Source organism: Battus philenor, unplaced genomic scaffold, assembly GCF_028537555.1.
Source record: "Battus philenor isolate CCGP_79_NKW_IND1 unplaced genomic scaffold, ilBatPhil1.0.hap1 SCAF_29, whole genome shotgun sequence".
In the NCBI taxonomy this organism is placed as follows: Eukaryota; Metazoa; Arthropoda; class Insecta; order Lepidoptera; family Papilionidae; genus Battus; species Battus philenor.
Genome location: NW_027181692.1, coordinates 6351761 through 6378313, shown reverse-complemented (window position 1 = coordinate 6378313; position 26553 = coordinate 6351761). Strand labels below are relative to the sequence as shown.

At 33.5% G+C, this 26553-nt stretch overlaps 2 protein-coding genes across 3 annotated transcripts in view; one reads left to right on the top strand and one right to left on the bottom strand.

Moving 5' to 3' along the window:
• Window positions 1–903: 903 nt before the first annotated feature.
• Window positions 904–13774, bottom strand: LOC137926288 (uncharacterized). 2 transcript variants are annotated; one of them, XM_068769885.1, is made up of 10 exons: window positions 13547–13774; window positions 11447–11620; window positions 9718–9817; window positions 8674–8796; window positions 8329–8424; window positions 6648–6768; window positions 4639–5097; window positions 4240–4294; window positions 2737–2820; window positions 904–1084 (listed from the first exon to the last, which is right to left on the bottom strand). In XM_068769885.1, exons 1-9 carry the CDS (start codon window positions 13684–13686, stop codon window positions 2751–2753), a joined length of 1338 nt encoding a protein of 445 aa, XP_068625986.1. In that variant the 5' UTR covers window positions 13687–13774; the 3' UTR covers window positions 904–1084; window positions 2737–2750. The 2 variants fall into 2 exon arrangements, with proteins under 2 accessions (XP_068625986.1, XP_068625985.1); XM_068769884.1 differs by having other exon boundaries at window positions 4240–5097.
• Window positions 13775–14893: 1119 nt separating this feature from the next.
• neur (E3 ubiquitin-protein ligase neur) overlaps window positions 14894–26553 on the top strand; it is a 58187-nt gene continuing 46527 nt past the window's right edge. Inside the window, exon 1 of the mRNA XM_068769798.1 lies at window positions 14894–15019. Within this exon, the coding sequence (XP_068625899.1) occupies window positions 14992–15019 (28 nt within the window). The 5' untranslated portion in view covers window positions 14894–14991. The remainder of the gene's footprint in view (window positions 15020–26553) is intronic.

The following is a 26553-nucleotide window of genomic DNA, read 5'->3' as shown; positions in this document are numbered from 1 at the left end:
TTATGAATAAAACACATTATAATCAAATTATTTATTCAATAAATACACATAGTAGAAAATAGGAGTCATTTTTAAATTACGACACCAATTACAGTGGTATGCAATATATTCATTTATTACGGATATACAATATCTTATACATTTATAGGTTATAACCACAGACGTTTGAAAGTTATATATTTCTCCAAATAAATATTACCTTAAATTTTTTATACGAAAACATGTGTCATGTATTTTATATGAAATAAAGAATTTTAGCTTATATACTAAATAAAACCAGTCTTGCGCTGCCCGCACCCGACGAGTCCCCACGGCATTTACTACATCGTCGGTCCACTAAGTGCAAGGGCCAACCAAATTGCGTCTCGGCTCGTACTGGCACTCAAGAACTTTTCTTATTCACTTAAACTAACTTATTGAATATCAATTTAATGCCGCATAAACAATGAAATATTTAAACACTTTCAAAACAACACTTAGAAAAAACACAGTTAACATTCTATGACTTGTATGAAATACAGAAAGCTACTAATGTTTGAAAATGCCAACTGTTTACACATGAAAAATTTCTGTAATGTAGTATTTTTTAACTTTAACATATATTTTTTATATTAAAGCGAAAGGGTTAAACTTGTGTCCAATCCTCATTCAAATTGCCCACTTTAACTATCAAATTACCCCAATCTGGAGTGTGGGCCCCATGTTGGGAAGCACTGCCGTAAAGACTATAAAAAAAATTGGAATGTTATAATAATTTTTTGGCTAGGTCTCCTGATTATGAACAAGGGTGTATTACATTTAAAATGTCAAAAAACAGTTTAATCAGAATGAAAAATAAACCAAAACTTATTTTATGGCACATTGTTAGTAAATAAAAAAAAAAACTTGTAACTTAGATTATTCAATGGTGATCAACTTAGATTAGCTTGGCTGCACTGCCATGATGCGAAGACACTGGGACCTTCACTAATTATAACTTAAGTTTTAACACTATCACAATAATAATGTATAAATTAGTTTTAACATCACACTACCTCATTATATATTAATTATATGGTTTACTTTGCAGATTTTTTCACTAGCCCTGGAACAAATGGAAGATAAATACTTTTTAATAAATTATTTAAACATTTACCATGATTATCTTCATATATGCAAAATATTTCGGAAAATGTTATGATACATAGCATTCCAAAAATAATAAATACCTACTAACTTTTTAAATTATAATAATCTATGTGTGTAAAGCGCAGGTGAAAACCAAAAGGTAACCTAGCTATATGGGCTGGGACTTGCATTAGAAAGTCACGGGTTCAATTTCTGAAATACAATACTATCTAATTCACACTTTGTGTGTTATATAGAGTTGCCACTACCCACAAAAGAATTTCCAGTAGGTCAATAATAAATGCCGGGCATGGCAATTATGGTATATCCTCTCACATATATCTTTGAGAAAGTCCTAAGCCTTACAGTCGTCATGGGTTTAAAGACTATGAACTAAAAATATCTATCATTGTTCGGTTTTATTAAATTAAAAAGTATCTTTTCTTTCTTAACTTTGCACATTGTGGTTGCCATTTATAAAAATTACAATTAGTCCTTATTGCTTTGTATGTAATTTTGTTAATTTTGTAGGATATTCTTAATAATTACAACAAAACAGGATACGAATGAATAAATAATTTGTTGTCCACTTAGCCTAAAAGTAATACAGACAAATATAACTGTGTCAACTATGGCAACCCAAACTCAGATATGTACTATAGTGCAGTACCCGGGGGTAAATATTGCACAGCGACCTTTGGAAAGAGACAATCGGCCAATTTCGGCTTTGTAGAGCACTGTCTCTGTCTTACACTACTTATGTGACGTTTTGTCATTGTATTTCATGCGACAGAAAAAACTGTACAGCTAGTAACTATACAGCTTAAACCATTCTATAGTGCTGAATTTCAGTGAGAGACAACGTTTTGAGTGTTGCAAATATATAAAAATAAAATGAATAAAATGGGTAATGATATAAATGTATAGATACAATTTTCAGCAATTGACCAACCTTTTGTTTTCACTATAGGCAAAGCATTTGACCTCTATCTCGCCTAATGTTAAGTGATGACGAGGTCTATGTTGCTACATGTTTGCCTAGAAGAAACCTATTCACTCTTAACTTAAAGAAACATTGAATTATTCAACAGAAAACTAAAATATTACATTACTAATAACCGGATTATTATTTCTTTAGGTAATTCAATTGCGAGTTTCTATATATAAAATTTAGGAATGTTTGGTAGTGTTAAGATTGTTGCAAAGCTGAATGCAGGCTGTTTTCAACCGGTTACAAATCTATGGAGGAGGCTATAATTATGATGTAGTAGATTGAGGTTGAAATGGCAGTTAAGCTTCTGGGGAGGAGATCACAGATTAACAAACGCAGCATAGGACTTCCATCCCCAAGGTAGACTAGATATCTTGTTAAGGTTGTTAAAAGACATTGAATGCTAGGCCTTTTTTGATAATATTATACAGGAGGATTGTACATAGCTGTGAAAAATGTAAAGCTTTTTATTATGAGCTATATTTTCACATCTTTAGCGCTTATACACCTATAACCAATTATTACATATACTGGAAGCAACTCCTTATCGAATACTTGGCTTTCATGATGGAATATAAACATAAATACTGTAAGATCTTTTAGCTTGGACTTATAATCATATTGAATAATTAACTTACTGGGTATCCCCCCATCAGGACGTTTCGTGCCGGACAAGCGGCTGTTGTTGACCAGAGACTTTGGAATCTTCGACGCCGTTATCCCTAAAACAACCGGAATTATTGTTGTTTAGCCTTAATATTCACACTGTTGGAACATATGGTTCTGGAATGAAGTCCACGGATGGGCAAGCGCAGTGTAAGACTTCTCATAAGGTGAACAGATGACTTTGTTAAGGTGATCGGAATATGCTGGGTGCATGTCGCATCCTATCAGTGTTATAGGAAATCTATGGAGGAGGTTTATGTCCAGCTGTTGACATCCTATTCTTGAAATGCAGATGTCTGTCCATGCATGCTTTTGGGATAAATTTAGTTGCCAGCATTCCTGTAGTGCAGGGATTCCAAAACTTTTTTGGACAAGAGACTCCAATAAAAAGATATTACAACAAAATACTGATCAAGTCAAAACTGATAAGTAAAATTTAGGCAAGGTGAAGGCCCCATGCTACGCTGGCTGGAACATGGTCACCACAGAAGCTTAGGGCTCCTGAGATCATACACACATACACGGCTATGACCAATGTGTCTTACCACTGATGATGTACCAGTACCATAAGCACTGAAATATGGTTTTTATGAACCCTATGATGTTCTTCCTATTTATCATCATCATTTTAGCCGCAACATGTCTACACCTGGACATAGGCTTTTCCCATATATTTCCATAGAACTGGTTGGAAGCTGCCTGCATCGGGCATATTTTCGGTTGACTTCCATTGCCGCACTTGCCAGTCTGTGGTCACAGCTCCAGAACTTTAAGGCTCCAGCAGGTATCTATTCTACGCTGTGGCTCGGCACAGCCACTTGAAAGTCTCTATCTGCTGGACATGCTGTCTATGGATCTTCTGAGAGAAATCCCAAACACAGTCAAGGATCTTGAGCAACTTATAGCTTTCTAATAAGGCCTAGTTTTTTTTTATAGGACTCTCAATGCTGCCTAAATGGAATTTGACAACTCCGCGGGTATGAGGTGGCAGGAACAGAGTGCACCTAGACTTAAGTCTCTTTTGAAGTAATTGAAGGCTCCCAGGAGAACCTCAGCTCAGGCTGTTACCTGATACTAGTTATCAGATTGAGAGGCCACTGAACTATTAGATTGTTTGGTAAATGTTCCATGTACTAAGCTCAAGGGTCCACATGAAGGCCTAAAGTAAATTATTATTATCATATACATATATACCAGGGGTGGCCAACCTGCGGCTTCTTGCAAGATTATTTGTAGCTTGCAATAAATGTAACTGAGTACACTTTTCATTTTTTTGAAATAATATTTGAAACAATTGTTATCGCTTCACATATTTTAAAACTTTCTTAAAATTACTGTGATATTTAATTCCTATCTATATATTTTATAATTTTGTAATAAAAATTGCGGCTGGCGAAAAAGTTCATATTTCAAAAATTGGCTCATATCATCAAGGCACTTGGCCACCCCTGATATATGCTAATAAAAAGACTTACTTGGACTTATTCTCAGCAAAGTCTTCTTCGAGTTCGCTTGCAGATTCTTCACACTCTGTAATTTGATATTCCCTTTATTATTATTCTTTTTTAAATTCTCATTTGTTAATCCTCTAACATTTGATAATTTTGGTTTGATGGATATAGGTTTAGTGTTGCCAGATTTAGTTTTATCTGTAGTATTTTTGACAGTGTTACCACTGTTCACTTTTGAGTTACTGAATCTTGTTATTTTCGTTCTAGGTGTAAATATATGTTCGCTATTGCTTGAAGTTTGTTTACCTTTATTCACCTCTTGTGTTGTTTTTTTTAAGTTTTTTACGCTGGCTACATTGGATATAGGGTTTTGATTAGGAACTTTATTTTTTGGCTTTTTCTTTTCGGATATGACTTCCTTACCTTTTGCTTGAGTTGTTTCTTTATCTTGAGTTACTACATGTTTTTTAATGTTTAATCTAACAACATTAACACTAAGTCTGTTTTTTCCACCTAAAGCCTTATCGGTATTTCTTTTATTTTCAGGCATCTTTTCTTTGTCTTCAACAATAGCAGATTTGTTTGTGCGATTTTGAAGTTTATTCTTTTTCCCTTTGGCTTCAAACTTCTTTGGCAATGTTTTAGGTGGAGCCATGACTTCTGCATCTTTTCTCTTTTTAGCTGGCACTTCTGCTTCAGTATTTGCTGGTCTCTTTTCGGCCCGAGAGGATTCCGAGTCCGACCCAGTCTGTACACTGATCGCCTGAGCTTCAAGACACGAGCTGATGATGGTGGATAACAGTGATGTCCTCTCGTCCGTGTCAATGGACGGATTGCAAAGCTTTTTGTTCGCTTGAGTTATTATGTCCAAGTATTTTTTATCTGTAATAACGTAACGTTTATTATTTATTTATTTTAGCTGTGTGCAGATTAAGGCATTGGTTAAAGATCGAATATTTTCAGTTCTGTATAGTTTTATCTTTGTCGCACATTGCTAACAAAGATAACCTCAAATCCTCACTTATCCTTACTTAATTTTTTTAACCCTTAATAGCCTGATTACGAAAGTATTTTTTTTTAATATTACTGTTTGCTTGATGGTCTAGATGAAGAGAAAAATAGATTTTTTTTTAATTTCGTTGAAAAGAATATTATACAACAGTAAAATACGTGCAGCCAACCTATAAAAAAAACTAATAGTAATGTGAACATTCGGTTTAAAAGTATCAAAATTGAAACTCTAGGCTATTAAGGGTTAAGCCAAAGGTATAACAAACTTATCCTTATTTGTAGTTACTATTACATAATTGTTTTTATTATAATTTTGAATATCCTTGTGCACCATCCCAACTGCAAGCCATAGTGGAGGTATCTTGAGCATCTTGGATGGAGGAGACAAAGACACACAATCACTGGTCTCGCACTGCTCGCATCCAGCGCCTTCCCGTGACTTCAACACATTTTAAGCCGAACGTTGCTGACCGGCCACGAGTAAACTCGTGATGCGTTTTGTTGCACACTTGTTATCGCTGTTGGCGACCATTCAGTGCAATTATTGGTTTTTATAATACAAATTATTTATGATGACGGGATGTAGTAATGAAGAATCTTTCAATGAATTATATGTTAGATACTTTATCTGATTGTCCGAGTGATTATTAATCAAATTGTGGTAACTGTGAAAATGATACCGAATTAGAAGAGAGCGACTCTGATATTAGGCCAAAAAGAAATACAGCATCAGACAGTGACGACGATTTGAAAGAAGAGTGGAATGAACATGACATTACACCTTTACTGAAAATTCCTGGCGCAACTATTGAACTGGGTGACGCTCCGACTATCATTAGGTATGCTTTATTTGTTTGACAGTGATGTTTTTGATTTAGTCGTTATGCAGACCAATTTGTACCATTCTCAAACGAAAGAGTTACATAAAATTTATGTAAAAACTGTACCTGGTCGGTGATACGAGATAAATTGTCAGTAAAATTGCCGGTCATCAATGTGTTAACTATGTGGTGAACCGAATTCACCTGGTGGGGAACCTCGCCTCCCTTACTATAAGTTACTATAAGCTACTTACTATCAACTGTGTATTATCTTCACTACGAATCTCTTTTTATGATAAATAAACTATCGTGTGCTACCGTAATCGCTGTACCGCGCCTTAGGTATGCGCGCTAAGAGCTGGAGGGAGAGGAGTATCGAGGAGCGGTTCCGCTTCGTTAGTCCGACATCATAGCTCGCAAAGTTTTTCTTTTAATTGTTTCTGGAGATGTTAATGCTGTTTGCCCTAAGGCTTTTACAGCTTCATCGGTACTGAGTTCACGGAGTGGAAGGGTCCGTGATGTAATTTTTTTTTTTTCGAATTTCAACGGTACAGCGGTTTCGGTAGCAATGTAATATCAAATTTGACTGTGTAAACTTACCAATATACTCCAAATCAAATTTCATCTGGTGATGAAACGCTGATATGGGGGAGGTGTTGTTCTTGAGTACCCATGACACCTCCATGACATTTGCACATTTGAGCTGATATCCTCCATCTGCCTGAAGGTATGAATGGAGAATACAATATACAGGATGATTAAAGTGTTAAAGAGGTGAATATGTAGCTCAGCGGTGCCCAAACACTGATAGTTAGAAATTGGAATTTTTTGTGCGAGCCGCAAGTCAATACGCGCTTAAAACACACAAATTTAAATATATGTAATAAATATTTTGGTAAAAAAAAATCATATTAATTTAAATTATTTAAACAAAAGTACAAAACACGTGCATTGAAGTTAGATGTATGCACACGTATATGACAGCACTCCTAATGATACTCAAGACGCCGGTTAGTTAATTACGATCGCTGTTTGGATTTTGCTAATGTTGCGGTAGAATAAAATTAATAGTTGTTCACGCCAGTAATTTGTTTCGATTTTCCGGCAGCTGACATTGGTTATATAAATTTAAATCTTGAAATAATTAGACAATCAATCGGAGACAAAAATAATCGTTCAAAGGTATACCTCGCGAGCCAGTTTAAGCACCCTTAATATAACTTATTTACTGTAAATTAATTTGTGATACAAATGAGACAATCGGCTCCGTCGCTCGAAATACAACGACGGACAAAACGGCACATAGGTAGTGTGAGACAGAGATAGTGCTCTACGAAGCCGAAATTAGCCGATTGTCTCTTTCCAAAGGTCGATGTGCAATATTTATCGCCAGGTACTGTATACAAGACGGCAAAAGATTGTTGATAACAAAGATGAATATATTGTTGATTAAAAAATAAAAACATTTTAAAAATGTAGTCGTGTGAATTTAACTTAAGGCGACATTACTTTCCGGTCCCCCTTAAATATATACAATTATATTATTTATTGTTTATTAAATATTAAGTATTGTAAATTATATGATTAATAAGTGTTACATTATGGTCCGTCAAAAAATTTTAAAATTTTGAATTTCATTGTAGATTAAAAAGGTTGCGTAGCCCTGGACTAAGCCCAGCTCTAAAGAGAACTGATCCAATACAAGAGTGCCTGAAAAGGCTAAAGTTTGACATTTTGCAGCGTCCACAGCTGGACAAAGGCCTCTCTAATGGACTTCCAATTGAAAGTGGTCTACATAGTCTTTTAATGATGTTAACAAGATTTTTTTAAGTCCCCCATTATTTGGGACTTCTCGTACTCCCTATCTTGTTGTAGGGTTAGATATTCTTTAATGAATTTTTCACGTTTTTTACTTTTATTCCTGTACTCTTTGATCATTCTTCTTATGATGTATCTTTTCTGTTCTATCATTCTTTTTTCATACATATATACGTTCATTTATAGCCTCACTTACTTTGTCTCGTTCCACAAATATCATATTTATTTACCTCAATTTCTATTTATTTTGTGCTATTTTTTTAATATTTAACATTCTTATTTAGTATGCTACTTATTATAAATTATCACAATTTGTCATAGTTTCCAGTTTTTATTTTATTTTTGTTTTCTGTTCACCTTGTCAGTGGATGTCCAAAGCCACTCTTGTCGTTCCGTAATTTCATTCCAGAAACTTTATATTCCAACGGCTACCTGGTCTGTACAATATCTAATAAAGTCTTACCAGTGGCATCATGAACAAGTTTTCACCATACTTCTCTGCAAGACTCGCCAGTGTGGTTCTGCGGGATCGGTGAGCTGTAGCGTAGCTCTTGATCACCTGTGATGAAAAAGAAACATCAACATCTCAGGTATAGACCGTCAACTGCTTTACATAGGCTGCTTCAGACATATCAAATGATTCTCAACATCTTTAATTATTCACCAACACACAATCTTCGGAATATGATACAAATGTATCTGCAGGCGGTTCAATGAACCTGTTACATTTGAAACTGGTCTACGATAAAAACAGTCCTGAAAAACCCTGGACTAAGCAATACCATGACTCTTATAATATTAATTTTACCTCAAAAGCTTCACTTGGTGTGGTAACATCAGCCAGAATGGATTTGGAGAGTTCCTTATCTTGAGCAGTCTTCACGGCCGCCACTTTGAGCGACCGATACGAAGGTTGACCGCAATTACATTTCTGGAATAATTACATGGTTTTTTTTTTTGGAATTTCCTCTCTTTAATTTACAAGCCAACTTTAATATTTTTAAAAAATTATGAAATTTTTATCAGAAATTTGGCACTGTTTTTTTAGATATAAGGAATACCTGAAGTATCTACACGTTATTCAGGCATGATCGGAGGTCATTTTGGATTGATTTCGTGGAAAAAAAAATTTTTTTTGAAACTGTAAATTTCTCAGTGCCCACAAAGGTTTTATTAAAAAATTCCATGTTTATTGTGCAAAGTAAATTTATAAATCGATGTTATTCTACATGTAAATCAGGATGATTCAGGAACTAATAAATTACATAACAGTACATTGATGGTAGAAAGTTGATGAAACAAAATACATTTTAGAAATGCTTGGTGGATTTAACGGGCCACATGTTGCTCACCCCTGATTTATTGCATACAGCTTTACCATATAAGTAACTTAATATAAAGATTTGGAGCCACGGTTCCAGAGGATACTCTGGTTGTTAACTTTATTTATTTGTATTTTATTAAGGCACATCAGCAGTGGTAGCCGAGCTGTTGAGGACTGAGAGTTCGATACTCGGGATATTATCTTATATAATTCACACTTTGTAAATAATTACATAGGACTGTTCACAAACAAGTTTCTAGAGGTTGGGAAACAGCGTCTTCAGCATTCCATAATACCACACTAAAATCACCAGCCTACCAGCCAAGCATGGCCTATCTCTCGCAGTGGGCATCTATCAGCAGGTATGATGATGTACATAGCATGTGAAGAGACAGTCAAGGTTGCAGGAAGTCACTTGATGTGGACATCACGAGACTGGCTATCATGGTGATGTTTGTGCAAGACCTATGTCTTACATTGGATGTCTGTATCTGACATGATGATAAGTCTCTAATAGAATCTACTCACTGGTTGGTGAACATAGAATGACATGGTAAATGTGACCAGATCCACTCTGCACTCTACGGTTACCTCCTTCCATGTCCCTCTTTGTGTCACCTCTGGTTCTCTGGAATCACGAGTAAGAGATGTATATAGATTTGTAGTCAACAACTGTCTTTAATGCTTATTAGTAAAAATGACATACATTATATAATTATATGTGTAAATATACACACATTGATTGGTTTTTAGTATGAAATATAGCTCTTTTTGCTGATAAATGACCAGCAAAACAGTTTTAAACATATTTCCAATCACCCTGTGTAATCAGATCACACTGAAATACGCTACATTAATTTATTTTTCCACTAGCCCAATAACTTCTGGCAATGCAAAGTCTATATATCATATATAGGAACAGATAGTAAACAATAATTCATTTTAAAATATAGCAATTTGTATCTTGAAAACTTTTATTACTATATTATCATAACAATATTTATTATTTTTTAAATCATTGATTATTGGATAGAACATATATGTTAAATAATATTAAATAAGCTAATAGCTATAAAGGTAGCTCTTAAACTTAGTTACTATAAAAAAGTCAAGGCTATCTTTATGTTATTTTATGTATTTATATTACCTTCCTATGTATTCTATACATGTACTAGCTGATCCCGCAAACGTTGTTTTGCAAAAAAAATATTTTTAATTTTCAATTTAAAAATAAGGGTTGATCGTAGAGAAGTGAAAATTTAGGTTGTATGTATTTTTGTATGTTGTATCATAAAAAAATAAAAACAAAAAAATTTCGTTAAAAAAATAAAAAAAAATTTTTAAGGGTGAACAAACCTTATCACTTAGGGGTATGAAAAATAGATAGTAGCCCATTCTCAGACCTACTAAATACGCTTATAAAATTTGGTAAAAATCGGTCAAGCCATTTCAGAGGAGTTCAAGTTCGAACACCGTGACACGAGAATTTTATATATTAGAAGATATATTATCCAAGTAGGTTCATTTACACTAAGTACATGTGTATATCATGAAAAAAATGCTGCAAGGGTCTAATTCAAAAGATAAAAGAAGCTTAGGAAGCATATAATGTTTCAAATGAGTATACATAAAACACAGACGATGAAGTCTTGAAATTAAAATAAACCCAAAATTTATTAATCATCATGAAGATCTACTTAAAAATGGTCTTTTTAATATTTATAATGTTGTATTTTTAAATGACATTTACAGGATTTTATAAAGGTTTTTTAATCTCCGGGTTTTTTTTCTAAGAGTTAAATAGAATAATAGAGATTCTCATATTATTATCAAGGGTTACCTGCAGGGGCGGCTCTAGGTCATGTAGCGCCTGTTTGCCATGAAACCCTGGCGCCCCCTAGGCCTGACCCTGCGATTACAACTATTAACTTTGCCGTCATAACGTAAGTTTTTTCATATTCCAACAAGCTATTTTATAAGTAAGTATAGCTTTCAGTATGGTATTAGTTACGGCCTTTCTTCTTATGACGGCAGAATAACTCTCATTGTTTTTATGCCTGTAGCACATCTCTGTTGAGAAACTAAGTGGAGAAGCGCGAAAGATTCTAAGACGATGCTCTTAGCTGAGACGGCGGCGCCCATGTGCTTTACACAACCTGCACGTAAAGCAAAGCCGCAAGTAAAGCCGCCTCTGGTTACCTGTTACCCCAGTAAGGCTATAAATGGAAACAATATTTATCAGTAAAACCAAACTTACCCGACTATAACTGGATCATCAACCAAAATATTAACTTCAGATTGTAAAATCTGTAAGCCAGTGAGCTCCTGTGTTGCCTTTAGACATATTTGCAGTTTCGTCTGTATATACTTCAAACATGGTATTGATGGTCCACTGGCCACATTGAGAGCCAACTCGCATTCAGAATCTGAACTGGAAGTAAATTTATAAATATATATTGCACAGGTAGCAAAGTTACTTGATAGTTTAAGCTAAATTTTAACATTTTTGAACTCTTCACTGTACTGATTGAAACATCCTGTAAGGGCTATAAACAAAGATTGGAATGACATAAAAACTTCTTGGCGAGGTCTTTGATGAACATATATGAGAGTGTATTCCTTTTAAAAAGATCTAGACCAGTGATTCCCAAAGTGGTCTATATCGACCCCTAGGGGTCGATGACAACCTGCAAGGGGTCTACGTCAGCGAAAAAAAAATTGAGGGTCCATGAAATGAAAATGGGGGTCCATGATATTGGACCTCAACACATACACTGATAGTACCTAATTACTTACATCATACTATCTTATAATATCAAAACATTTACATTATTTATAAAAGTACCTATGAAGTAAAAAAAATTATTGTATATGTTAATAAAATTGTGTAAGTTGTAGGATGTTGGTATTCGCTTTGTGGTCGCACAACAAAACAAGACAAAACTTGTTTTGTTGTTTTGATATTATAATTTAGTATATATAAGTTGTAAAATATATGTAACATTAAATAAACAAAATTTGTTTATTTAATGTTTCATATATTTTACATAACAGATACAAAATTTTATTTTGAGTAGTTTTAATTTAAATTCGATTAATAAATGTATAAATTAACATGTGTTTTTACTTTAAGTTTTTAACACTAAACTTCACTACAGTTAGAAATTTACAGGAAATCAGGTAAGTAGGGGGTCTACCCAACATGGAAAAATATGGCAAGGGGTCTACGACACAAAAAAGTTTAGGAGCTCTGACCTAGACTAAGTTCAATCTGAACTGAATCTACATTGTTGAATGAGATGCAACATCATAGAAAGTCAAATTTAATTAAAGCTTTCTGGCTGATCATAAATAGAAAGAGAAATTTTTTTTATAGAAGTACTGCAATCTGTGAAAAATATTTGTGGCTCAAAGAGAATCATTTTTTAAGTTCTTCAAGAGTCACAAAGTTGCAAAAAATCCTGGAATCCCTTTATCCTCTGATATATTGTATTTGGCAATTTTATTTATGCCTGATGTTATTAGCAGAGTGACCAGCAAGACCAACATCTTCATATGTAATGCCTTGGCTAGGGAACTAACTCTTAAAGATTGCAAAAATCAAAGAAAACATTAGCATTGGCTATGTCCTATCAAAGGCTTGGTACCCTTCAAACCAGTTATCTGGCAAATTATGACAAATACTTGAAGAGAAATAACATCCTGAAGCTGAATGAACAGATGTAATGTGTGAAAATGATGCAATTCGCGAAACCAACACTATACTGACATATTTCACTCAAAATATCCACTTTCAAGTAGTCTCTTGTGCTTCTGTGAACTGGGGGTGGACTAGCCAATTTCAATGGAATACAAGAAAATTGTTTAAAATTGTATTATATTGTGTTGTTATCAACAAAATCATGCTGGTGATATCAGCAAAGCCGAACAAGCATATTTTCCTTTCATAAAATACTACCTCATCAAGTTCATCTCTTATGTTTAATAAAAAAAATCATCAATTGAAATATTTTCATAGTTGATTCATATTGCAGTAATCCAGTTGTTCTATTCCCACCATAGTTAACTGCAACTTCATAAGGCCGGCTACATAGTGGAATATATGGTAGCTGAGGCCTTCAGGTTCTGGAGTAGACGGCAGCATATATCCAGCAATGGACAACCTATCATAGTTTATTCTAGCAATTATTAAATACATCGAAACCATAAATTGGCGAGAGAGTAAATTAAAGGGCGTGAAGATCACTACTTCGTGTATTTCGAGATTTGAAGTGCATCATGTCTCATAGAATCTTCATTAAATTAGCTATTTTTGAATATTACATGCAAACCATCTTTGAAATGTATAAGAAAATACCTATCATTGTATGTAGACTTAGGTTTCGCTAGTTCCTTTTTGGCTTCTGCGATTTGATTTTCACAATAGTCCAGATCATCTAGAAGTTTTTGTTTCAGACCTATCAGAGTAACTTTTCTTACATCAACTGCCGGCTGCATTATTAAAGTTATATATATTATTTTTAACTATTTAACGTATTTAATAACAATATTTTGAAATTTCGAAATACCACCGCTATAGACACACAAAAAGTATCGACAAATTTTACAGATTCAATAAAGTGACAATTACATGACGCACACATTGACAAAAAAGCTTTATGAAAATATCAAACTTAATGAAAATATTTAATATTGATTAAAACACATAAGCTTAAAATCGAAACTATTTTAACTTATAAAGTATACATGTTACAAAAAAACTATTATAAATTATATTAAATATTTTGTTTTTAAATCTAGTTTTTGTATGTTTTTTTTAATACTTTATTTACAGTCCTAAAAAAGTTAGACTAAGAAATTAATAACGTCTATGCCTATGCATCGACTGTAAGCCTTTTATATCTTTTAAAACAATGCCTAGACATAAATCTTTCAATTTACAGAACTTAAACTTACTACAATAATAAAGTTTTACCTAGAGTGCATTAATATTATCATAATATGGTTTTAACCTTATTAACGTCATTAGGAAAGTATTTTTTTAAATATTCTGTATCAAACATTCCAGCATTATATTGATTTCTATATACTTACTTAAATTTAAAATAATTGAAAATATTAGACTTTACATTGCAGTAAAGCACAAGACTTAATACAAATATCTTCTTTTGTGATATCTATCTTAAATCGGCCTCTCCGGGTATCAAAACAATCTTTTCAAACATTTTCATATAAGTAACTTAGAAATACAATGAAGAAAAGAGAGTAAAATACCTTACAATTTAAAAAAATAGGTAGGATCTAGTAGAATATAGGCACTTATCACTTTTTTTATAAAACTTCAAATTGTTTTGTCTTATAATAAATAGATATATATAATTTATTATTATAAAGTATATAATTGGCATATGGTATTAAATGTCTGTGTCATAAAAACAAATCCGATAAATGTCAAATTAGAGTTGTAAGCTTAAAATCAATTTATTGCAATAACTTTTAAATATTAATGTAAATATTAAATAATGTAAATAAATACCGCGCAATGATTAATATAATAATAGTTACCGAGTCCTAGGCTAATTTAGTTTTTAAATGTAATAGATTCTAATAAGAAAGTTTTCAAATATTTAGTGTGTTCAAAACAAATTATTTAATATATTATAAACATGTATTTATTGGTGTAATCATCATTTATGTGGACTGTGCGAAGGTATTAGTGTTGGAAGGAACATAATTATTATTTGAACCTTTCTGATAATACGATAGTTCGGTATTTGTAAGGTGCTTGCAGTTGCCGAAGAGATGGGCCAAACGGGAAGCGCCATTCCAGGTAAGTGGTGATAATTTTATTGTAAATTGGGTGAAATTGTTCTAAATAGATTCTAATTAGAGTTATCGCTTCCTGCTCTGTCATAACCTATATAAGTTATGACGCATAACATTCGAACCATACTTGGATGTAGACAAATATAATTAATACAAAGTTTCGTTTGCTACAATTGTAATCAGCCACAGGAAACTCTTATCGTATGTATAAACGTCGCATTAATTATACGGGAACTGTTTAAATAAAAGTACATATGTATCTAATGAGGAAAAACATAGAAATTAATTTTCTATTACAATTTATTATGGATTTTATGATGATTTTGTCTTTTGTGTTGCTCTATTAACATTAATTTAGTTATTAGAGACATAAACAAATGTATTATGAGCTGATATTGAATATGGCAGGCAACTTGGATTTTTTGCCTAAGAAATTTTTGTATCTCATTAACTTGTGCACTAGCTACTATAAGCCATAATCGTAATTTACATGGTTTATATACAGGATGATAGTTTTATATACAGGCTGATAGATGTAAAAGCTTTATAGGAGTGTTTGTATGTATAGCTCATTTGCTTAAAATAAATAAAACCTACACTCACTCTCTCTGTTTAAAGTGATCACTTTGATATATGTTACATTAATTTGTTTCTTCTATTTGAATATAACAGGCCAATAAAAATACAAGAGGCAAAGGGGAAATAAAAATGTAATGTGTGTGAATGTTGTATGATGTATGTAAGCTGAATGATAGAAAATATGTAGGATTAAAGAGGAAATAAAGAGTGAAATTGTCAAGGAAGAGAGAGAGGGATGGTGAATGTAATAGGGGTGTATGTCTCTGTCCTGAAAATAGGATGGAGGAAAGAGTAATAAAAAAAAAACAGTAACAATTAAGATGTAGTAATCTGAATTTTAAAAACACTTATTCTTACTATATCATTATTACATTAATTTTTATTTTTAAAACTAAAGTTTTGTACAGGATGTACCATACATTAATTGACAACCAATGCAATACAATACATTCATCCCATTGAAGCTTTACACCTATAACAAATTACACTGTTGTATTAGGGGGACAGGAAAGAAACATCATTTCTATTATATACATACTCGGAAGACATTGTATACTAGATGGCAGATGTACAACAATATATTCACCTTTGTTATCAACAACCTTTGATCATCTAACAGTAAAAATCATTCGGTTTTTCTGTAAAATATGTCAACAGAAACAACACTATGTTCCAGTGCCCCTAATATAAGCAAAGGTTCAAGTAAATGTCCATATAGATATTTTGAATTTTGGTTACCCAAAATATCTCAACTATAGCTGAATAGTTTATAGTGGGATTAACTGAAATATGTTATATTATACTGATGCAGAGTTGGTACAACAAAATACTTTATTATACACAAATATTTTAATTTAATTTGTTTCAATAGTCTTACAGTATCTAATATAGAGCTATCAAATACACAGATACCTTCATGTTAATTTATATATCCAACAGTAATTTCAAGGTACAAAGAGGATTTTCAGAAACATTGTTTTAGCCAATGCTACTTGAGAGTAGAATTTCGTAAAATCTATTCTTAGCCGACCTTTATCAGGCGATAGGAATATTCTTTACAAATTTTAAGACTCTAAACCTTATGGTTCATAGGTAGAAATCATAATGTGCGTGCTTGAGTGTGTGTTTGTGTGTGACAGACGGCGCGAAAGTAATGTCATAATGCAAATGTGCCTTAATTTTTACAATTGACTCCAAATATATAGAAGAGAATTAGTCGATCATACATGTCAAAGCAGAGTGACATTTATTAAAAAATTAAGGCATATTTACATTGTGACATTACTTTGCCACCACCTGTTATATATGTGTTGCATATATACACATATATAAGAATATGTAGATTCCTATATATATAAAGCTTATTATCTCACATTTAATTATGAAGACAGATATGGTACCATGGCATAGAATGTATTTCATAGTATGTATTTATATACATAATCATTTTTAGCAATAGCCTACATATATATATATATATATATATATATATATATATAATCATTATACGTGTGTATATTTATGTATTTCATATAAACGCTCTAACTTCATACAACGGTATACGGTCCAATAAAAACTTGTTAAAAATATAGTCATGTGAATTTTACTTAGGAAAGCGACGTAGTAGGAAGACGTAGAAGTAGTAAGCTACCATTGGCTTAGAATAATGATCTGATGAGAGGAGCTAGCTAGAATCAACAGTTACACTTTTTAAATTACATTTAATAATGTTTAATGAATACAATGCAAAAGAGTGAACAAAATTAGTTCCATGTATTTCAATCAAAAACTCTTTAACATTTTAAAATGTAGAGATTGGTTGAAAAAAAAATAATAATACATTTTAGATTTAAAAATAAGATATTGTAGAACTTCATAATAATGCATACATTTAGACCCATGAAGGATCTGTTAACTTTTTGAGGATGAAATTTAGGCCTTAAGTCAATTATTATATAAGTATTTATATTTTGGCTAATGAATAATATGTTATTTTTTACTAAATAACATAGAATATGATTGCTAAATGTGACTTCAATGACAACTCTGATGCCTTCATGTGGGTTTTGCACCTAATTTACTCTACAGACCATCCATTCGAGCCAAAAGGCCGTACCGAAAGGCAGCAATATAGGCACTGAACCTTTTCATGGGGCCAGTAGTGGGTTCCTCTTGCTTATTAGAGATCATGAATGAACAAGCATAGCTTAGCACTTCCATCCACACGGTGAACGGAGAACTTTGTGCAGTGAAAGATGTTCCGCAACTGAAATAGTCAAGTATAATAAGCTTCAAAAATAAGTGGGAGATATTACACAATAACTCTACTTTTAATTAAACATTTAATCATTATAATTATTATAGAAAAAATATAATTTTTTCTTATCTATCTATCTATAGCCTAGTATCTATAGCATATTATCTACTATGAGATAACTCTAGATTAACTATTTTGTTTCTATGCTCTATATATATATTTTCGCTCGAAATATTATGTTTAACATATACAAACCTGACTCTTTACACTTGTTTAAAAAAAATACAAAAGGCCTTATTATCAGTAACCTTTGTCGCAAAAGAACCTAATTAAAAAAATATATGTCGCCTAAATTATTCAGATACGGAACAATGTGAAAGGAACTTTATAATTAAGGAATAAAGGGGAATTTTGTTTGCGTTAAGTTTTGACGTTGCATTCAGGCATTCTTTGCGCAAACAGCTGACGATCAGCTGTAATGTAACTCTACCTGTCATTCTTCGGTTTTTTTTTTTTCAACGCACGTGCATTTCTGTACATTTCACGCAATACAAAGTGGACGTCTGTTGTGTATTTCAAATTGAACTCTATTATCATAGGTTAAGGCCTATTTTGGTTATTAAAAATGTATTATTATGTTTTTTTGTTAAAGAAATTTACTCTCCGATCGCGTTCTGAAATAGACTCTATTGTTTAAAGTATTAGGTTGAGTTTTGAATATAGTGATGTATACTGGGCATTGTGCAATGAATTTCGCTTATGCAAAATTCGGTACCCGCGTCCATTTTTTCGATCAGCTGATGGGACAAAGGCAGCCATGTTTGAACGTCACAGAGTATGCGAAGTTTTTTTTTTTTAAATTGCCTCGTTTGCGGTTATGAGAAACTGTTGCATGAATGCCTGTATTATGCTTTACGCAGTAAATTATTATTTGAAAGATCGTCAAGATACCTTGAGGTGCTTGTATATTCAGCTAAGCAAAAACTTCTTTTTTGGCCATGGACACAGGCAGTGAGAGTTTAATGCCTGGTTTAGTTTATTCTTAGACTAACAATAGTTAACGACATTTCCCAGAAGATTAGTAAGTCGAAGTGTTGAAGGTAAGCCTCATGCAGAACAGGTGATGGGGTTTTATGGTTCTGGACTGGAGAGCATGGTGCAGCTTAGAACTTCTGCTTACAATTTTGATGATTTGACGTTGGATACAGGTAGATTTTTACTGGATCTATTGGAAATCAATAAGGAAGATCCCATGTCCAACGGTGGACGTTCTATATTTAAAATGAAAATGATGATGAGTATCCGAAAGAAATGTCATCTATCAATCTATACTGGGTGGTGATTAAAAGGGACTGATCCCAATAAATAATAAATATCGGCTGATATTTATAGATTTACTTGGTTTGAGATGGTGATGAAGACTTGTCTAAACCTTTGTAATGGCTAAGCCAGAGGTGTATCGCAGGGACCTCTCGGACTGGTACTTTATTTTGTATACAAGAAAAAGCTGGATTTTATTATTAAGTTTATGTGTATAAATATAGTCTATGAGTAATAAAGGGCTAGTAAGATCTGCTCTAAATAATTTTTTGAGCTTTAGGTTTTTCCTAGTGTTTATAAATGTTCTAGATATTACACTTTTGAGGTAGGGGACATGGTTACGTATGCTTCCTGCCTACCAATCGGGAACTAACCACAGTCCCACGCGCAAAATATTTCTGGACACCTGATCCCAGGGTATGGCTTGTTCACGCTACGTCTAAATGTCTCAGCGAATTGTATACGCTTTTACAATATGATCACAGATAATATTCATACAGCTTCTATTGCTAAATTAAAAAAAATTGTAAATGAACGTTTGCGTGTTAGTGTTACCACACTTTAAGACTTTACCACAGTTTGGGAATGTGTTTATATTTGGCTATTTCAATGTTTACCTATGTATGTATTATTCAATACCTCGGATATATATATGTATATATCTGTCCCACACTACCTATGTGACGTTTTGCCAGTCGTTGTATTCCGTGCGATAGAGATAACGCTCTACGAAGCCGAAATTAGCCGATTGTCTTTTTACAAAGGTCGATGTGCAATATTTAATGCCTGGTACTGTACCTAACCTCTGGTCTATAAAGTCGATTTGTATAAAGACATGCAAAATTTACTTTCTTTGTTTTTTTTTAAATTCTATTATACCTTAATAAATACCTATTAGTTGATTTTGTACTCTATACCCGTAAAGATAAAGTTCAAATTGGGTTGCGAATAGTTTAGTTCATTGTCCGATATACAGCTGACGGTCAGCTGTTGAGTACAGGTTAGGAACAAAGCTAAATAGTGAATGCTATAATATATTATAAGCACACAGACATAAGGTCGATATTTGCATGTATGGCGTTTGTAAATAAAAAAAGAAATATTCCAATTTACCTGCATATGTGCAGTTTTTTTTAATATTAAATGTTGTTGCTATGGCGTTTTAGTATACTAGTCCCGATTCCAGGCGTTGTTTATCGACGTGAAAAGACTTTGTATGAATATGTATAGCGTTTTATTTAAAACTTTTCAATATATATATATATATAATGAATTGTTCTACTACTGAATTAAATGTTTTGTAAAGGTGACAAAAGAAACACTAAGGGCACGAACGTAACTCGAAGAATTGCTCTTCTGTAATGGCAGTTGGTAAGGCACATTATTCAACTGACTGTCGTTGAGGAAGCCGACAGAGGGAGACACAGATGAGTCTTTGACCAATGTGTTTTGCCTGCGATGACATAAGGATCCGAGACGTGGTCACGATAGACCTTCATAAGGTTCAAGTTCACCTAGAGAGCAATGAGCAATTACAGTTTAATGATTCCGTGTAGTAATTTCAATACAAAGTACGTTAACCTGAAACCACCTGTGCGCAACTTTAGCGAAATGAAGCCCCCGAGGGCGGATTCCTCGGTGTATGGAGGACGCGCAAGGCCAGACGGGCGAAAAACTACTGTGGCCCGCGACCATCTGCCTCGTTGGCACGCGACCCGGTTTAATATGGTCGATGCCCATTAACAATATGGTCATGTGTCGGTTGTAGATTATAAAAGAAGTTATAAATTCAAAATTCAAAATTAAAATATTTTATGTTGCATTTTGGTTTTACTATGCCCTAGTAATAAGTATGAAATTTGTTGAAGTAATTAGATCTTTCTTCAACAGACTTACTCGATAGTCAAACATACATTAACTTTTATATATATATATATATATATATATATATATATATATATATATATATATATATATATAACATCCGTAATATCCAGTCTATTAAAGGTAGATTGAGGCGGATGATGAGTCGATGTGGTCTTGAACCATGGTGATAGCACCACGAGGGTTTCGGAGGTATCGTGAACCAAACACGCATACCCCGGGATGGGCTATCTAAATGAGCACGGCGCGAGGGAAGACCGCGTAGTGATCCTTGACCGGGAGATACCGCGGTCCCCCGTATAGCGCAGAGAGCGATCACCGGGGGGTTTTAGTGAGTAAGAATCCCATATACACTTGTATTCCCCATGCATGGCATCTTGAACGTCCGGAAGAAATTTTCCCCACCCGAAACCAAAAAAAGGTTAGGTGTGGTTATAAAAAAAAAAACCAAATTTAATTTTTTTTAATTGTCTATAACATATTACTATTCTAAGAAAACTAAACACAATGAAAAAAAAATTGTAAAAACTGAGGAACGAGGTGATAGACGAAAAGGCATCGAAAAAGAGGGAAGATGTAATGAAAGGGCAAGACAGATGATAAAAATATTAAGTGAAAAAAAAAATGATTAAAAAGAAAATATAATAAATAAGTTAGGGGTATGACAGGTAAAAAAAAAACATATTACTATTCTATAAAATTATTGTCAGATGATTTTAGACTTAACTGTCATGTTAATAAAACATATGAGGGACATAAGTTGTAACTAAATAATCCTATGTACCAAATAATTACGATTATCGTGGTACAGTCGCGCCTGGTACCGGAAATTATTTTTTTCTAATCAAATCCGCCGATGCCTTTGCAACGTGCGCCTGCGCGTCTGTTGCGTTCGACTTGATGTGATGACGTATAAATAACCAGGTGATGGGATTATAATATTTAGGGTAAGTCGAGATGATACAGCGGTTTGTGAGGGTACATCGACATTAGCGTCTGTGCATTTGTTTTTACAATTATTTAAAATTTACAATTTTTTTTATGCTTGCGTTTCTGCATGAAAAAACGTTTACTAAGTCTCTTAAACTGTTAGGGGGACAAGATAGTAATGTCGTTTCTGTGAATATATTTTACTCTGTATATATACATCTGTATATAATGACTCTGTGTTTGGTACTAATCGGTGTAACATGGCTCCTGGGGATGCCCCGTGAAGGGGTGAAACACGTGTTGGGTAGTTTGGCGGAGGCGGTTGTGTGATTCGCGTTGTTTGCCGCATGCGCATTTATCAGCGGGCTGGCGGGCGGTGCACTTTGTTACACGACTACCACTGCATGTGCGGAAGTGGCTAAATATTGGTTCTTTTCTTACTTAGGATGGACTTCCGCGAGGTAACGCCTGATTCCATTAAACACATATTTTACAGAAAAACCGATTGATTCGTTACCGCTCCGGCATTGATTTTGTATGTTAGACGGCAAAAGGTTGTTGATAACGAATGTGAATATATTGTTGATTAGAAATAAAAAACTTGTTGTTGAGAAAGCGACATTGCTTTTCGGTCCTTCTTATATTTACTAATTTAGATATTTAATCAGGCGTTACCTCGCGGAAGTCCATCCTAAGTAAGGAAAGGACCAATATTTAGCCACTTCCGCACATGCAGTTTTTGACTCTGTGTTTGGCACTAATCGGTGTAACATAACTCCTGAAGATGCCCCGTGGAAGGGTGAAACACGTGTTGAGTAATTTGGTGGTGGCAGTTGTGTGATTCGCATTGTTTGCCGCATACGCATTTATTAGAGGGCTGGCGGGCGGTGCATTTCATTGCACGACTACCACTGCATGTGCGGAAGTGGCTAAACATTGGTCCTTTTTTACTTGGGATGGACTTCCGCAAGGTAACGCCTGATTCCATTAAATATTTAAATATTGTCATAGAAGGTTTGCATGCTAAGGTTTATATTGTAAATGACTTAGAAGATACCACAGTTTTAATATTTATTGAATAAGTAGTACAGCGGTAAGTACTTCCGATCCTTGTTCGATTTTTGGGATGCAGTTTTATATAATTCCCATTCCTTCAATAATTATATAGGAGTGCCTCTGCCCATATACAAGTTTCCGGTGGAATTTTAGCTATAATTTTATCACACCTCCACAATTCGACCGAAAATGTGACAATTAAATCTGATTATGGAAATTTAAGACGATTTATTAGCAGGGGTATACATCTGTGGAGGAATGAGACGCGAGCGTAGATCGCGGATTCGATTCTCGAAATAGTTTGATTTAATTCACACTGCGCATTATTTATATAGAATTGCCACTGCTTACAAGTTTCCAGAGGATGGGAAGGGGCGTCCTCTGCGTGCCATAACAACACTGCGATCGCCAACCCGCCTGCCAAGCGTGGCGATTATGGTATATCGCCTCATATATATCTTTGGGTAAACCTATGTCATGCCGTGAGCGTCTATATCAGTGATTCCCAAAGTGGTCTATATCGACCCCTAGGGGTCTATGACAACCTGCAAGGGGTCTACGTCAGCGAAAAAAAAATTGGGAGTCCATGAAATGACAATGGGGGTCCACGATAGTGGATCTCAACACATACACTGATAGTACCTATTTACTTACATCATACTATCTTATAATATCAAAACATTTACATTATTTATACAAGAAGAAGAAAGTTCAGCGCTAAAAGAAACAGACTGGACATCATTAGCCGAGGAGATTTAAGATTGACCCTTACAAAGTTGACGCCAAATGTTGATAATTTATTATTAAAGCATCAGGTTCATCCTTCTCACTAAAAATATTGACTTATTGCTTATGTTATTTTATTTATAGTTTATTTAATGTCTATTTAATGTTACGTATATTTTACATAACAGATAGAAAATTTTATTTTGAGTAATTTAAATTCAATTAATAAATGTATAAATGAACATGTATTTTTACTTTAAGTTTTTAACACTAAACTTCACTACGGTTAGAAATATACAGTAAATCAATATCAGGTAAGGGGGTCTAACCAACACGGAAAAACATAGCAAGGGGTCTACGACCCAAAAAAGTTTGGGGAAATCTGGTCTATAGGTTGATACGACAACGACATAATCCCTCTGAGTTCATGTCGCCGGTTTTTCTTTCAGATTTAAATAAGTCAAATAGAGAATAATATATCGTAGGTCGAATAAAGAATTTTCGAAATTTAAATTTGAAATAGAAGTACTTATGCTACAATGCAATAGCGTTGCGCATATACGTAAATAATACACCTGTACACTGTGCGAGTGTTGCTTTGACTTAGGATTTATAACCAGACAACTTTCATCTACGGCAGGTGCCTAATTAACCTTTCTAGAAACATCTGTCTTTGAAAAATATTACGTTAGTTGCGTGTTAGTACATGGCCCGATGAGCATCTGGTCTTTGTTTATATAAAAGATGGTTTTAATGTTCTCGATGGTAAAATGGGGCGATTCCTAAGTTCCTCCGTTCCCCTGGAGGTTCTTACCATAAGAGGTTTCAAGCAAGGCTTCCTCTGCACCCTGTCTCTATGGTAAAATGGGGCAGTTCCTAAGTTCCTCCGTGACCCCTCGAGGTTGGTTACCATAAGAGTTTTTAAGCCAGGCTTCATCTGTACCCTGTAACCCTAAGCCCGCGGAATCGGTGGTCAATTTCTACATAGTCAGCTGAGTTTTGTGGAGTCGGTCATAAATCCCCGACAGCCTGATCTTATTCGCTTCTACACTTCCTTTTGTATGTGTTCGAAAAATTTCGTAAACAAAAGTAAACATTTGTAAAAGTAAACATTAAAAAAATATATAACTGGCAATAAATGAATTGGAATAATATTTACCTTTTTTGTAATCAGAAACAACAGGTAAAAATTTATATAAATTTATAATTCTCTTTTAAAAAAAGCACAACACACTACATTACAACACGCTACGTAATTGAAACTGAACTCTAAAATTAGCAAAACAAAGTGATAATAAAACAGTGTTCAAATTGCGTTGATTTTCAGTTAAAAAAGGAATCCCAAGTTTTGATGGCATGGCGCAATCAGAAACAAAAGTGTTGCAATCTTTTAGAAAAAAAGAAAATTTCAAAAAAATATTAAAAACTCGAACCTAAAACAACACAACCTCGAAAATCTAACGACGCACAGTGAAAATTAATGCTAATTAAGCAGCGACGCAACTTCGAAAAAAAAACGCAAAACGAAACGACACAAAACGAGGTATTGGTGTATATTGTTTATTTGTCAGCAAGAAGCTATAAAGAAGTCACTGAAATATTTTACACTAATTTATTTTTTCTATTGAAATACGTCAAGACAGTTACTTCTGGCAGTTTAAAATCTGTAAGGACACATGGTAAATAATAATTCATTTTAATATATAATAATTTAAATTTTTAAAACGGAATTTGTCACTATATTATTATTACGTTATTGCTGGAACCATTGATAAGATGTTTCATTTAATATTTGACAGAAAATAAGCTATAAATTCACGTCTTAGCTTTTACTCCTATAATCAATCACCCTGTATTTATGAATTAATAATACATGTTATAAATAACACGGAAACATATAATAATACTAGCTGATCCCGCAAACGTTGTTTTGCAAAAAAAAAATGATATTTTAATTTACTAATAAAAAATAAGGGTTAATCGTAGAGGGGTGAAAATTTATGGTTGTATGTATTCTTGTATGCTGTATCATATAAAAACAAAAAATTTCGTTAAAAAAATAAAAAAAAATTTTAAGGGTGAACAACCTTTATCACTTAGGGGTATAGAAAATAGATAGTAGCCGATTCTCAGACCTACTGAATACGCATATAAAATTTGGTAAAAATCAGTCAAGCCGTTTCAGAGGAGTTCAAGTTCGAACACCGTGACACGAGAATTTTATATATTAGATAGAACAGTTGGTGGTGTGGAGGCATTCCGCCATTTAGCTCTATTTAGAAGTGACATTTATAGGAATGTTACATCTTCCGTAATTGAACTTTCAAATGTTGAAAAAAGAAATGGCCGCTAAAATATTTGCACCTTTCTAACAAAGGTCGAAATGCCGATCTAACATCTATCCTATTACTGATAACGTCGATGACATTTGCGTTTTTTTTTCCCCGCGCTTATTGTCAAATGTCAATGTATTCTTTTTCTTTCGTTTGACGTTTATGGTTGCCAGTATATTTATATACTGGCCGCAAAGACAGACTTGCTGTCAAAAGTTAGTTATAAGGTTTTCAGAGACCCATGGAAAAAAATTGAAGAATTTGAATAAAAAGACAAACCGGTTACTTTTTTTAAATATTTTTTTAATCTCAAACTTGTTTTTTTTTTTTAATTTTTTTCCAAAGATGTTATGTTTTTAAAAGTGAGGTAACAGTAGGGATGTAAGGACTCGTAACTTTCGAGAAATAGCCTGAACTTAACTCCCTGCCATTCCAAATGGTGACCAACGTTTT